This window comes from Populus nigra, chromosome 8 (genome assembly GCF_951802175.1).
Source record: "Populus nigra chromosome 8, ddPopNigr1.1, whole genome shotgun sequence".
NCBI lineage: Eukaryota > Viridiplantae > Streptophyta > Magnoliopsida > Malpighiales > Salicaceae > Populus > Populus nigra.
This window is the reverse complement of record NC_084859.1, coordinates 1,326,892-1,340,818: the sequence shown is the minus strand read 5'-3', so window position 1 is coordinate 1,340,818 and position 13,927 is coordinate 1,326,892. Positions and strand designations below refer to the sequence as shown.

The 13,927-nt window shown below is 32.3% G+C and overlaps 1 protein-coding gene and 1 non-coding gene across 2 annotated transcripts; one reads left to right on the top strand and one right to left on the bottom strand.

Annotated features, from left to right (window-relative positions):
* The first annotated feature begins 4,112 nt into the window (after nt 1–4,112).
* On the top strand, nt 4,113–5,679 carry LOC133701502 (uncharacterized). Its single transcript, XM_062125435.1, has 4 exons — nt 4,113–4,482; nt 4,549–4,993; nt 5,113–5,609; nt 5,675–5,679. Exons 1-4 carry the CDS (start codon nt 4,113–4,115, stop codon nt 5,677–5,679), a joined length of 1,317 nt encoding a protein of 438 aa, XP_061981419.1.
* LOC133702431 (small nucleolar RNA R71) lies at nt 4,623–4,726 on the bottom strand. The gene has a single exon (XR_009843724.1). It is a non-coding gene; the product is annotated as a small nucleolar RNA R71 (small nucleolar RNA).
* Nucleotides 5,680–13,927: the final 8,248 nt, after the last annotated feature.

Below are 13,927 nucleotides of genomic sequence, written 5' to 3'. Positions count from 1 at the left end.
TTAGTATATGTATTTTGTTAGTAGATGTACATGTTTTATTGTTATTTCTCAAACAAACTTGTAGTATATGAATGTATAATTTTATACTTGTTATGGTTTGTTTTAGATTTTGTAAGATTATATTTGTTTGTAAATTATTGAAACTTTATTGAATTACTGAATTACATATGTTGTTTTGAAATAATTAATAGCTTGTTTAATGGGTCCTTTTTAATTTTTATCATCAATGGTATTGCGGAGTTGTAATTTCTGTAAATTGATATATATGTATTAATTTGTATGGATGTTTATAATTGATAATGAATATTTAATATTTATGAGAAGTTGTAATTGGTTTGTTGGATAATCACGAGGTAAACCAATATTTTTGCAAATTTATTTACCTAACATAGTTAATTAATACATGTTGTCATCTTAATTTTATAGAGGTTCTATAGAAGTTATGGATGATCGTTCATAGATGTATCGAGATTCACCCCAAGGATTGCGGAGGATGGATTATTGTAACGGAGTTTAGGGTTTTATTAATTTCGCAACATCTATTTCCAGAAATTTTATTTCAGACGGTATTAAGTGTCCATGCAGGAAGTGTCAAAATAAAAAGTATCAGTATCCAGATGTTGTAACAATGCATCTTCTACACAAAGGGTTTATGGAGAATTACCAATATTGGTATGCACACGGAGAAGTATTTGTTAGTAAGAGGAGAATGGGAGAAAGGGTGGTTGGGTCAACTTCTAGTGCTAGCAACGTGCATGAAGTGGCAAATAACAACACTAATCCTTACAAGAATATGGTTATGGATGCAATGAGAATGAATTAAGGTAATGTCAGTCAATGTCCAATTGTAGAAGAAGAACCTAATGCAGATGCAACTAGGTTTTTTGATTTGTTAAAAGATTCTAACGAACCATTATGGGATGGTTGCACGAACCACAATAAATTATCAGTCGTAGCACAAGTGTTCACTATCAAGTCAGATCGCAGGTTGAGTGAGGCCGTGTATGACAAGATTATTGAATGGGCGAGAAGCATTTTACCTGAAGGGAATAGGCTGAAAGAGAACTTCTATGTTGCGAAGTCCATGATGAAACCTCTCGGTTTAGGATACCAGAAAATTAACATGTGCCCTAACTTCTGCATGTTATACTACCTTGAAAATGTTGAGATGACCAAGTGCATGACATGCGGGCATTCCCATTACAAACCCAAAACTGGTAGGGGAAAGACTCTAGTGGCATATAAAAATCTTAGATACTTCCCAATCACATTTAGACTGCAGAGGTTATTCATGTCACCAAGGACTGTTGAGCACATGATATGGCACCAATCACATGATGCGGTTGATGAAGTGATGGTGCATCCTTCTGACGGTGAAGCGTGGAAACACTTTAAAAGTGTGCATCCTCACTTTTCAGCTGAATCAAGGAACATGCGTCTTGGGTTGTGTACAGACAGATTCAACCCATTCGGGTTATTTGCTGCTTCTTATTCTTGTTGGCCGGTCATACTGACGATTTATAACTTGCCACCAGGGATGTGTATGAGGCTGGAGTTCATGTTTTTATCTATGGTCATACCAGGTCCGAGCAGCCCGGTCCGGAATATAGATGTTTGTCTAAAACTGTTGATTGATTAGGTGGCGCAATTGTGGTCCTCCGGAGCTTTGACTTATGATATATTGAGGAAACAAAATTTCCTTATAAGGGCGGCTTTGATGTGGACTATCAATGATTTCCCAGCTTATGAAATGCTTTCTGGTTAGAGCACGCATGGGAAACTAGCATGTCCATACTGCATAGAAAACAACAAGGCATTTACGCTAAGAAATGGAGGTAACACTTCTTTTTTTTTACTGTCACCGTCGTTTCTTGCCACATAATCACAGGTATAGAAAGAACATAAAAGATTTCTTTGTTGGCAGAGTTGAAAAGGATGTTGCACCCCTACGTCTTTCTAGTGAAGAATTGCATGATGTTGCATCAGAGTACGGTGACATTGTGTTTGGTCTCCAATCAGGTAAGCAAAAGTTCCTTGGTTTTGGTTTGACCCATAATTGGGTAAAGCGAAGTATTTTTTGGGAGCTTCCTTATTGGAAGACCAATCTTCTCTGCCATAACCTTGACGTCATGCATATTGAAAAGAACGTGTTTGAGAACATTTTCAACACCGTCATGGATGTGAAGGGGAAGAAAAAGGACAACATCAAGGCTAGTAAGTTTATGTATTGTTTAAGCATTGTTGTTATTGTTTTGTGTGATGGACAGTTTAGCAATCAAAATAAATACTTGAAATGCCACTATCACCAACATCCATACCGATGGATAAACTTCCATCGGCATTTCACAGAGAGTTGAAAAATAATTACTTGAAATGTCACTATCACCTACGTCCATACCAACGGATTCCAGGCCGTCGGTATGTTTGATAAGAGAATTTTTAGCATGTATATTTTCCACTATTCATGCTTGATTTTTAAATATTTTGGATGTGTTGCACAAGAAAATTAGAATGTTGAATCTCTTTTTGAACTATTGACCTCGTGGGAAATTAATGTGTTTTCAGATATTAGGTTACTGAACAGGCAGAGCCCGACAATGAAACTGAACAGTGATTCATTATGTGCTGCAAAAGAAGCTATATAATTTAGTTCCAGATGTTTGTCATCATTTTCAAATAGCTGAGATGAAGGTCTACAAAACATATAAAGGGCATATAACTCAGTTTTTTTGTTTCGAAGCCCAAAAAGCGAGTTGAAAAACAAGGATTGAACCAGCCCGAAATTCCTGCACTGCAAAGACTGTTTTGGTTTATGGCCCTTATCTCAATGCTCAGAGGTCCAAAAATTGCAAGATCAGTGTCGTTGGAAAGAAAATTTGATTCTCTACAATTTCTCCAGAAATAGAGATCTTTGAATTCGCACTTTTCCTACCTCAAATCTGGCCTGCAATGTCTGGGTAGGAAGGAATTCAATGCAGAAAAGGAAACTTTCCTCATTACTGCAAGGGTAGAACAACCACAATATAAAAGAAGAAAAAAAGAGGGGAGACACGGAGAAACCCTATAACATAGCAACAAAAAACAGAGGAGGCGGCACCAAACAGGAACAAAAAAGAACAGAGGAAAAAATATTGAAGATCGGGAGGACACCTATCTCTTCCACTGAAATTCTCTGCTTTTGAGTGATGTTCATTATATCAAGTTTGTTTCTCTTTAATTTAACTATGGAGTAGACTTTTATTATGGGATTTTTGATGTAGCCTTACTATGAATATGTGAACAATTTCTTCGATTGAATTATTACATTAAGATGTTGAGTATTTCATTCTATGTGTAATGCTTACGTGTGTTTGACCAACATCTGCATGATTTAGAATTCAATTTGAAACTGAGAAGTGATAATTGTTTTAGCTATTGTTTGAAATACCTTAAGAAATCTATAGGATAGAGATATCCTAGGAACTTGTGTAATCGTTACAGGTTTTACAGTATTTAATTAATTTCGACAAGTTCAGAACTTTCATAGAGTATATGAATTTTGTTTGTTGAAATAATTTATTGATGCTCGAGAGAGATTAATATTTACATTAGGAAAACCTGATTTTCAACATTATGAGTAATTAATTTAAACGAGAAAGTTCACATAGGCATAGTAACGATAAGTCATAAATCCTAGAACCAGTACAATTGAATTCATTAATATTTAATCATTTGGTTGTTTGTTTTTTTTTAATCATTAATTTTTGTTTCATAAACTATCTCATTCGATTCCTCAAATAGATCATAATTTAAAAGACTTTGGTAATTGGTAGTAATTTTTACAAATCCTCGTGGGACGATACTCTACTCATCACTTTATTACTTGTTACGATTCGTGCACTTGCAAAATTAATCAACAAGTGTCGGGGATTTTAGATAAAATTACTAATAATATCAATATAAATTAAATTTGATCTAATTTGATTGCCTTTTGTCTTCAGCTCTTTAGGTGTGTTGTCTAGTGCATGAGAAGCAACAAAAACCAGTCGTTGCTACCTTATAATCCTGAGATTGAGAGAACTGCAAGGGGATTAAGAAAGAAAACGCGAGAGACTCAAAACAGTTCAGGTATCATGGCAGACAATGAAAATCCTGAGCAAGACACACGGGCATTGAGAGATTTTGCTCTCCCACAGGTAACAGGAATCTGTTATGTTATCAGGAAACCAAAGATTGAGGCCAATAATTTTGAGATCAAACCAGCAATACTGCAGATGATTCAGACCTCAATTCAGTTTTATGGGTTGCCAAGTGATTGTTATGTTATCAGGAAACCAAAGATTGAGGCCAATAATTTTGAGATCAAACCAGCAATACTGCAGATGATTCAGACCTCAATTCAGTTTTATGGGTTGCCAAGTGATGATCCTAACGCCCATATTGCAAGTTTCTTGGAAATTTGCGACACATTTAAGCATAATGGCGTTACTGATGATGCCATTCGTCTCAGACTGTTTCCATTTTCTCTGTGAGATAGAGCAAAGAACTGGTTAAACTCCATGTCTGCAGATTTAGTTATTAGCTGGGAAGATTTAGCTCAGAAATTCCTTGCTAAACTTTTTCCACCAGCCAAGACAACAAAAATGCGCATTGAGATAGCTAACTTCGCCCAACTTGAGAGTGAACCATTGTATGAGGCATGGGAGAGATATAAGGATTTGCTTAGGCGATGCCCCCACCATGGACTACCGAAGTGGATGCAGGTGCAGAATTTTTACAATGGATTGAATGCCTCCACAAGAACACTAATTGATGCAGCTTCAGGAGGAGCTTTTATGAGTAAGGCACAGGATGATGCTTACAACTTATTGGAAGAAATGGCTATGAACAATTACCAATGGCCAAATGAAAGAAGCATACAGAAAAAGACTATTGGGGTGCACGAAATTGATGCAATCACGACATTAACAGCTCAAGTCCATTCACTAACTCAGCAACTGAAAACCACTCAACTGTCAGCAAATGCCATCCATACAACGTGTGATTTTTGCCATGGAAATCACATAAGTGAAGAGTGTCAGGTTGGGAACCCATTCTCTCAAGCAGAGCATGCTCATTTTGGTCAAACTACAGCCGGCAGAACAACCCCTATAGTGCAACATATAATCCCGGTTGGAGAAATCATCCTAATTTCTCGTGGAACAATCAAATTGTCATGAAGAATCCAACCATGCCATCTTCAAGTGAGCACATGAAAGAGAAATCAAAACTTGAAGAAGCTATGACACAATTAGCAAACAACACCAGCAGATTCATGACTGAAACAAATACCAATCTGCAGAACCAAGCAGCTTCAATTCGAAATTTGGAGGTTCAAGTTGGTCAGTTAGCCAACATGCTCACGGGTAGACAACAAGGAAATCTACCAAGCACAACCGAAATTAATCCTAAGGAGCAATGCAAGGCCATAACTTTAAGAAGTGGAAAAGAAGTGGAGCAGATCGCTGGAAACAAGAGTGCAGGAAGAGAAAAGGAGGAGCAAGTGGCCAAACCACTTCAGAATATGAAAAAATCTGATCCTCTGCCAGAACCAATGCAAGAAATAATGCAGAGAATTCCATTTCCACAATGTCTCAAGAAGAATAAACTTGATAAGCAATTTTCTAAATTTCTTGATGTGTTTAAAAAATTGCAGATTAACATTCCTTTTGCAGATGCTCTTGAACAAATGCCAAGCTATATGAAATTTTTGAAGGACATCCTCTCAAACAAAAGAAAGCTAGAGGAGTATAAGACTGTTGCTCTTACTGAGGAATGCAGTGCCATTTTGCAGAAGAAACTGCCTCCTAAACTTAAGGATCCAGGGAGTTTTACTATACCATGTTCCATTGGAAAATTCTATATTTGAAAAAGCTTTATGTGATTTAGGTGCAAGTATTAATCTCATGCCTTTATCTATCTTTAAGAAGCTTGGTTTAGGTGAAGCAAAGCCACCTACAGTAACACTGCAGCTGGCTGACAGGTCATTGAAGTATCCAAGGGGAATAATTGAAGACGTACTGGTGAAAGTGGGCAAGTTCATCTTTTCAGCAGACTTCATCATTCTAGATATGGAGGAGGATAATGAGTGTTGTTACTTATTTTTGGGTTCCCCACAAAAAAATGAAAAAAACAAAATTAATTATTGAAAAAGTAATGGTGCAATAAACCTTAAGTGTTTTTTTTAGCAATGAGGTCATGATTGTGTCTGCTTTTCTATATGAAGAATACGTTTCTTGTTAAAATATTTTAAATAGATCATTTACATTCAAAATTAATTAATTAATAATAATCTACATGGAAAATAAAAAAAATAAGGGATAAAACAGAAGCTAAAATAAGGAAAATCAAATTTATTTTGTTTGGTTTAAAGAACATCGAGGGAAAATAAAGTTTTGTTTGTTTAGATATACTAACGGAAAATGAATGAATACAATTTTTTAGAGGATTTTATGAGTGAAATTCTGCTCATTGTTTTTGTATTACTTTAATTTTCTCTTTTATAAAACAAGGAAAATCAAACTTTTGTGTACAAAAAAAAAGTTAAGGGTTTATTTTCCTTTCTTTTATTTTCTATTTCTAGCTTTTTAAAAATAACGCAATTTATACATTTAGGTCCGTTAAAATTTTAAATTTTTACTTTTGATACAGAAGTTCATTTGTATTATTTTTTAGTTTCTGATTAGAGATAGGGGTTGCCATATTCCAGCGATGAGAGATAAAAATATCGTTCACGCCATTTTTTGTCACCAAAATAATTTTTCTTGATGTCCACAAGTTTCATATGATGAGAGGGGATTGATGATGGTTGTAACAATTTCAAAATTATATCATCAAGGTCAAACTATTATATCAAAATCACCCTTTAGAAACAAAAATATTCAAGATTTTTTTCATATAAATCTAATTTTCTATAGAAAATGCAGCAGAGTTTCCTTTGTTTTTTAATGGTACCAAGTTATTGACTAGGCTTCATTCAATCACACTAATCAATCTTCACTTCGATCCAACCATCCTGGATCATATCCCATCTCATCATAAAATATCTCACATAACAATACTTCATTATGCTTTCTCAACATTACATTATCAACAAATAAAACATAGCAATTACATTCTCTTATAACAAAACATTAACGAAGTTAATACAAGTATAAATTGAAGGGATTCATATTGAACTAATTATTACTTTAACATGCATTCATCATTTATAACATGCACAACTATGATTACTAAACTTCATTTTGAATAGCTTACTAATGTTAGTTTCTTACCTATACTTTCTAAATGTGTAAGTACCAAAAATAAATTACATATAATACAAATTACATATAAGGCAAAAGATATTTGATCCCCAAAAATAAAGATCTAAACACAAAAGCCTATATCTAATGCTTCACATCATCTCATGAAATACCTGTATATATAACATTAATAAGCAATAAGTAAAATAACACAATAACAATGGTAAAATTATTATATTCACAATTCTTCAAAATATATAAAATTGTCTTTCATTACTAACTTACTACATTCCAACATAAATAGTCCATTCATAGTTTTAGCAATCCTATACTTATAGGACTTTGACAACCAACACCCATCACTTAATTTTAAATTTAGTAATTTACAAATTTACCTAAAATCCAGCTAATCCTCCTCGGCAGCTAACAAATATTTGGCAATTTCATATGAATTACTCCATATCCGGCTAATCTCATTTAATAGCTAATAATTCCGGTAATTCCATACGAATTACTTAGCATCCAGCTATTCTCTTCAATAGCCAATCAATCCGGTAATTCCATACAAATTACCCAACGTCCGACTATTCTCTTTCATAGCCAAATAAATTCTGCTAATTCCACACGAATTACTCAACATCTGGCTATCCTCTTTAATAGCCAAATACATTCTGATAGTTTCATACAAATTACTTAACATCCCACTATCCTCTTTAATAGCCAATCAATTCGGTAATTTCATATGAATTACCCAACATCCGGCTATTCTCTTTCATAGCCAAATAAATTTCAGTAATTCTATATAAATTACTCAACATTCAGCTATCCTCTTTAAACCAAAAAGTGAAATTATAAAAAAAAAGAAAAAAAAAAGAAAATGGAAGGCCCTTCACTGTTCATATTAGACCTAGCTTATAACCTTTCAATTAATTTGCATTGTAGCCTTCATGACCTTTTTAACCCGGGGCTTATATCATTTTGATCAAAACAATCTTTTTTAAATAGATTAACTTGGATCATCCCTTCCGATTTGTGATCCAATTCCTAACCTGTAAACTTCTAAATCTAAGATAGTAGCATTTCATAAGATTTGATGAACCATATAAAGTTGAAATTTGATTCATTCAATTAATATTTAACCTAATTAATTAATTAATTTTTTCCGGAACTAAAAATAACAACCACAACATTTTTAGCTCATTAATTAAAGGCTTTAAAAGCACACCAAATATCTTTCACCGACCTTTTGGGTTAAAAACAAAATATCATAGTCAAGAACATATATGGTCAAATCATACTCTTTTTTTTTTGTAGAGGCAAATTATATATATAGTCACTATTACTAATCCACATATGAATAAAAGTTTGAAAAAATAAAAGAATTTTGTCATTCAATCTCCATGAATGAACAAACTTGTCGTATCATGTGCAATAGTACTTTGAGACTTTATATGCTTCATTTTATGTTCAATGTGAGTTAGCTAATCATGGTGCAAGTCACTCTTGGCTTCATTAATCTATTTAAATTCAGTGTATATATAATGATAAAAAAAGGTCTAAATTATACAGAAGATTTGATTTAATTATTTGAAAGTCAATAATTGTATTTCAGTAACATATAAAACTATTTTAATAGTAAAATAAATTAACTGATATAACTAATAAAACCCGAATTAAATAAATATTTGAAATCCAATAAAAATATTGCTAACTACACAGTTGACAACGTTATCTTTATGTCGAACGGTTATAAGAATTGTGTGAGATCGACCTTACTGTCTTGCTTGAGCATGGAATATTGTTCCCTGGGTTTGATCCTAGCTAGCTACCTCTGTTGGCCCCTTGGTGGTCCTTGTTCTTCCTTAACAGCTGAGAAACTTAAACATTATTAATTGCCACAAATTTCATCTATGGGCTCCACATTAAATAGACTAAGTCGTGGAATAGACTAAGTCGTGGAAATTAGGAAAGTTTGGGAACGCGGCCGGAGCTCTGTTCCTAAAAAATTTGAAATTTGTTTTTTATTTTTGTTAAAATTTAATATGGTTTATATGTTTTGGATTATTTTAATGTGCTAATATCAAAAAATATTTTTTTAAAAATAAAAAAACATCATTGACATGTATTTTGGTACGAAAAATTATTTAAAAAATATCCGCAATCACACTGTCAAACACGCTCTAAGAACAAAGGGAAGGATGATCGAGGAAACTTCTCAGTCGGCAGGTTCCTGGAGATTTCCAGGCGCTAAACCAACCTGTTCAAGTTTTTCCACAGTTATGACGTCTAATTAATGGCATGGATAACTTTTAACTAGTCTTATTTATTTATTTATTTTTGAATCAGCAACGTTAATTATTAAAGAAGTAATGGTCTGTTAAACCTTGATTTTTATTTTTTATTTTTTTTTGCAACGAGGGCATGGTTGTGGAAAATAAGTTTCTTTGGTATGTGAAGAACAAGTTTCTTTTTATCAAATTTTAAATAGATAATTTACATTGAAAATAAATAAATTAATAATCTATATGGAAAATAAGAAATGTTAAGGGATATATAGGAGAGAAACTAAAATAAGGAGAAGAAATTAAGGCTTTTCGTCTGGTTAAAGAATAGTGAGGGAAATGTAGGTTAATTTGTTTGTTTAGATGTATTATTGATGGAAAAGAAATGAATACAATTTTTTAGAGGATATTATGAGAAAAATCCTATTATTTTTTTATTTACTTCAATTTTCTCTGAATTTGGGCAGAAATCAAACTTGTGTTTATATATATAAAAAAGAAACTAGAAGATTTATTTTCCTCTCGTTAATTTTCCTTCGTTTCTTATTTTTATTTTTTTCACAAATAAATTAAAGTGACTTATTTTTCTTTTTTTTTTGCATTACTCTTACTTCCATTCCTTTTTCTCAAAACATTAAAGTGATTTATTTTTATTTTTTTCACAAATAAATTAAAGTGATTTATTTTTTTTTGCATCACAGAAATCAAACTTGTGTTTATATATATACTACAAGTCTTTGCGATCGCATGATTTAATTAAGATTAAAACTTGTTTTGGGAATCTTACGTACTCCCTACTAAATCTATGGAATGATCACTATATCAGGATTAAGATCATCATTTTATATTTCAAATTCAAATCTCCTTGTATTTAGTAACAGTTTTTTTAAGTCTAGGTGTAAATCAGTTTCTCTATAATCTATATGTATACTCTTTTCATTAATGGAATGTAGGGCAATATCATAAATAAACTGCTAAGCCTACACACTATACATTAACATCGATTGATAATGAAGAAATAACTATATTATATATTAGGAAAAACCTAAAGTTGTCCTCCATCACATAATCTCATGTATGCTAAAGTTGTGTTTGGATTGATAGATCATCATCATCATCATCTTGATACTTTATTACAAGTTTGAGATATTGATATCTATATACTTTATTACAGGGATTAAATTAACAATCAAAATCTTGAGGCAGGCTAGATATATGTTTTTTTTTTTTTTTACATTAGTGTGAATTTAAATTAATTAGTATTCATGACTAATGTTCATAATTGCACTGTTTGGTTTTTGTGGGGTTTTTTTTTTTATTTGGATAAAAGGCTTGGTTTTCCCACTCAAATCAAGAGCAAGCAGTACATACATGTCTTCATAAGGCCATCTATAGCTAAAATACAACAATCAATGAAGTGTTAGAGTCTTTGAGTGTACTGAAAAGTGATTGCATGTTGATTTGTTGTGTGCACTTGACTGCTCACGCTGCAACAAAAGTGTAAATTCTGAAAATCACGACCCGTCAAAATCATATTAATTATGGAAAATCAAATTAAAATCTTGAAAATAAGTGAAATAGATCTTGACTTGTATAAAATCAGTAAAATCTAACCGGATTTACTATATTTAACTTTTAAAATTAACTTTGACTCAATAATTACAAAAATTTAAAGAGAAATACTCATTTAAACAAAACAATTTATACCATTTCTATTTGTGCCTATATTTTTATTTTTTATCCTTTGATATATAATTTTTTCTCTCCATTTGTATGACATTTGGGTTGCTGGTGGGTTTGACTCAAGGTTAGGCATGATTTTCAACCATGATAAGTCTTGATTGATATAAAAATCAATTAAACAATTATCCCAGTATAAGTTGGAAAAAAATATAAAAAGTATGGTGCATTAAATATAAAATATTATTAATTAGTGAAGTGAAGAAAACTATAGCTAGCTTAGAAATTAAATTATCATTACTCTTACATACACATAGTAATTGAGATAGTACTAGCTTGATTTCTCATCGCTAATATAATATCTTCATCTATTTCTTCTTTAATTTAATTTTCTTAATATAACTTAGAAATTACACGCTGAAATTATTGTTTCTATTTATGAAAGCAATGAAATAATGTTAGATTTGATAGAGAAGTAGAGTATGTTTAAAAATATTGTAGTGATTGTTTTTTAAAGTATTTTTTTAATATATTAAAATAATATTTTTTTTATTTTTTATAAATATTTTTTCAAGACTTTAATCGAGCCATAGTGAAATCATAGTTTTCAAGACTTTCATAACAAAGAAAGTTCCTTTAATACGATTGAGAGCTGATAGTGAAATCATGGCCATCGTGGCTGTGAACCCTTTCATTAGAATAATAATTCTTTAATCCAGCCTTCCTTTGAAAAACTTGGGATTTGAAACCTAAGTTTTTAATTAACTAATATAACATTAACCCCACGAATTATTAGATTCAACTGAATTTTTAATGATTTTATTTATTTAATTAAATTAAATTCAAATTATTGAATTGAAATAATTTTTTAACATGATATTAAAAGTTTTGATAAACAAGACTAATTTAAAATTATATGAGTCAAATAATTTTTTTAAAAAAACATTATTCTTTTAATAAAAATAATTGAAATAAACTAGCGACACATAAATCAACAATCTATACCCTGTTTTTCAATAATTCTCCCAATTATAAATAGTAATTTTAGGAGATAGTGAAAAGCACCAAATCCCCCAACTCCACTTTATCTCTATAGATCCCCCTAGCTATAGGTACCCTTTTGACTTCTAAACTAAGTCAATGACAGGAAGAGAAATCTATTTTTAACTTATGTGGTAGATCGATGGCCCACAAAACTGATCTATCCAAGAACACACTCCGATACAGCTCAGGTGGGAATTGCTTAATATGGTGATGTGTCCCGGCCACTGAAATATTGTACCACCACCTTCGTTGGATTGGCCGGCCGTTGAATCATAGCAAACTTTTTCTAAAGCTTTTTTGTTTACGCGGTCGAGAAGGAGATGAAAACAAAAAAACACGGGCATCCATGGTTGAAAAGAAGTTCGGAAGGTGCCCATTGTCATTATCATCTACAGTGTTTTTTTAAAATGTTTTTTTTTTAATATCAGTCTATTAAAATTATTAAAAATATTAATTTAATAATTTTTCAACATAAATACACGCTCGCGAACAGACACGAATTCATTCTAAACTTAGTTTCAACTGCACTGTATTTTTTTCACTCCAACCTCTGTTTCAATCGCGGATTACCGATACCAAATCTCCAATGATTTTGTTTTTTTTTTTTTTTTTTACTCAATTGGGTTTATCTTTATGATGACAAATTTTCTGTCCAAATAAAATTAGGGTTAAATTACAATTTTTATAGTTATGTTTCTAATTTCTCATCTATTTTTAAGCCCCAATAATCACATACACATATTTATTAATGACTGATTGGAGATAAAGATAATTAAAAGCCCAAAATTTATAAGGAATAATTACACTCTAATGATTGGTTAAACACAAATTTTGGTCACATCTCTATAAGTTACATGTAGCATCTCTCTCTCTCTCTCTCTCTCATTCTCTGAGTTTGTTTCCTAGTGTCTGTATAGCTAATCTCTGCTCCCACCCTAGCTTTTACTCTTCACAGAAACTCTTGTATCTCCTGAAAAGGAATGGAACAAGTACATCTCTTCACGAAGAAACTCAAACCAACCCATATAGGATATACTCTTTCAGTTCCAACCCATGTCCTTGAGGCTTTTCCATTACCTGAAGGAGCCCATATGATGAAATTTGAAGCAGTCGATGCTACTGATAGTGTATGGAGGTTTTGCTTGGCAACCCGTCTGACTGGAGCATACCCAAAACCCGTTCTTCTACGCTCTTCTTGGCATCGTTTTGTAGAGCAGAAAGGCCTTGCTCCCGAAGACAGGGTTGTTTTCTTTATGGAGAGAGATGAAGATAATGACATGGTGAGGAGGTACACGGTTAGAGCTCAACGAAAAGTGATGATCTTGATGGGGCAAGATATTTGGGTTGATGTCGAGGATCTTCCCCTGTATGGTCTTTGAAGACTTCGACGTACTCGTTGTTGATATGAAAATAGTCCTTTCCGCTGCGCTGGTAGCTTGTTAATATAGCCTTATAGCTAGCTGGCTAGTTAGGCCATTTGCTTATCGGTAATCAATATCATGCATATAACTGTGTAATTAGTATCTTGTTTGGTTTTCAAGTTTCTTTCCTTTTCTTCTTAATGTATGTGTGCCCCTCGTGCCCTACGAGCTTTGAATCGAAAGAATATAATGTTGAAGCTAATAAAAATAACTGAATGTCTTTTCCAACAAGCCATGC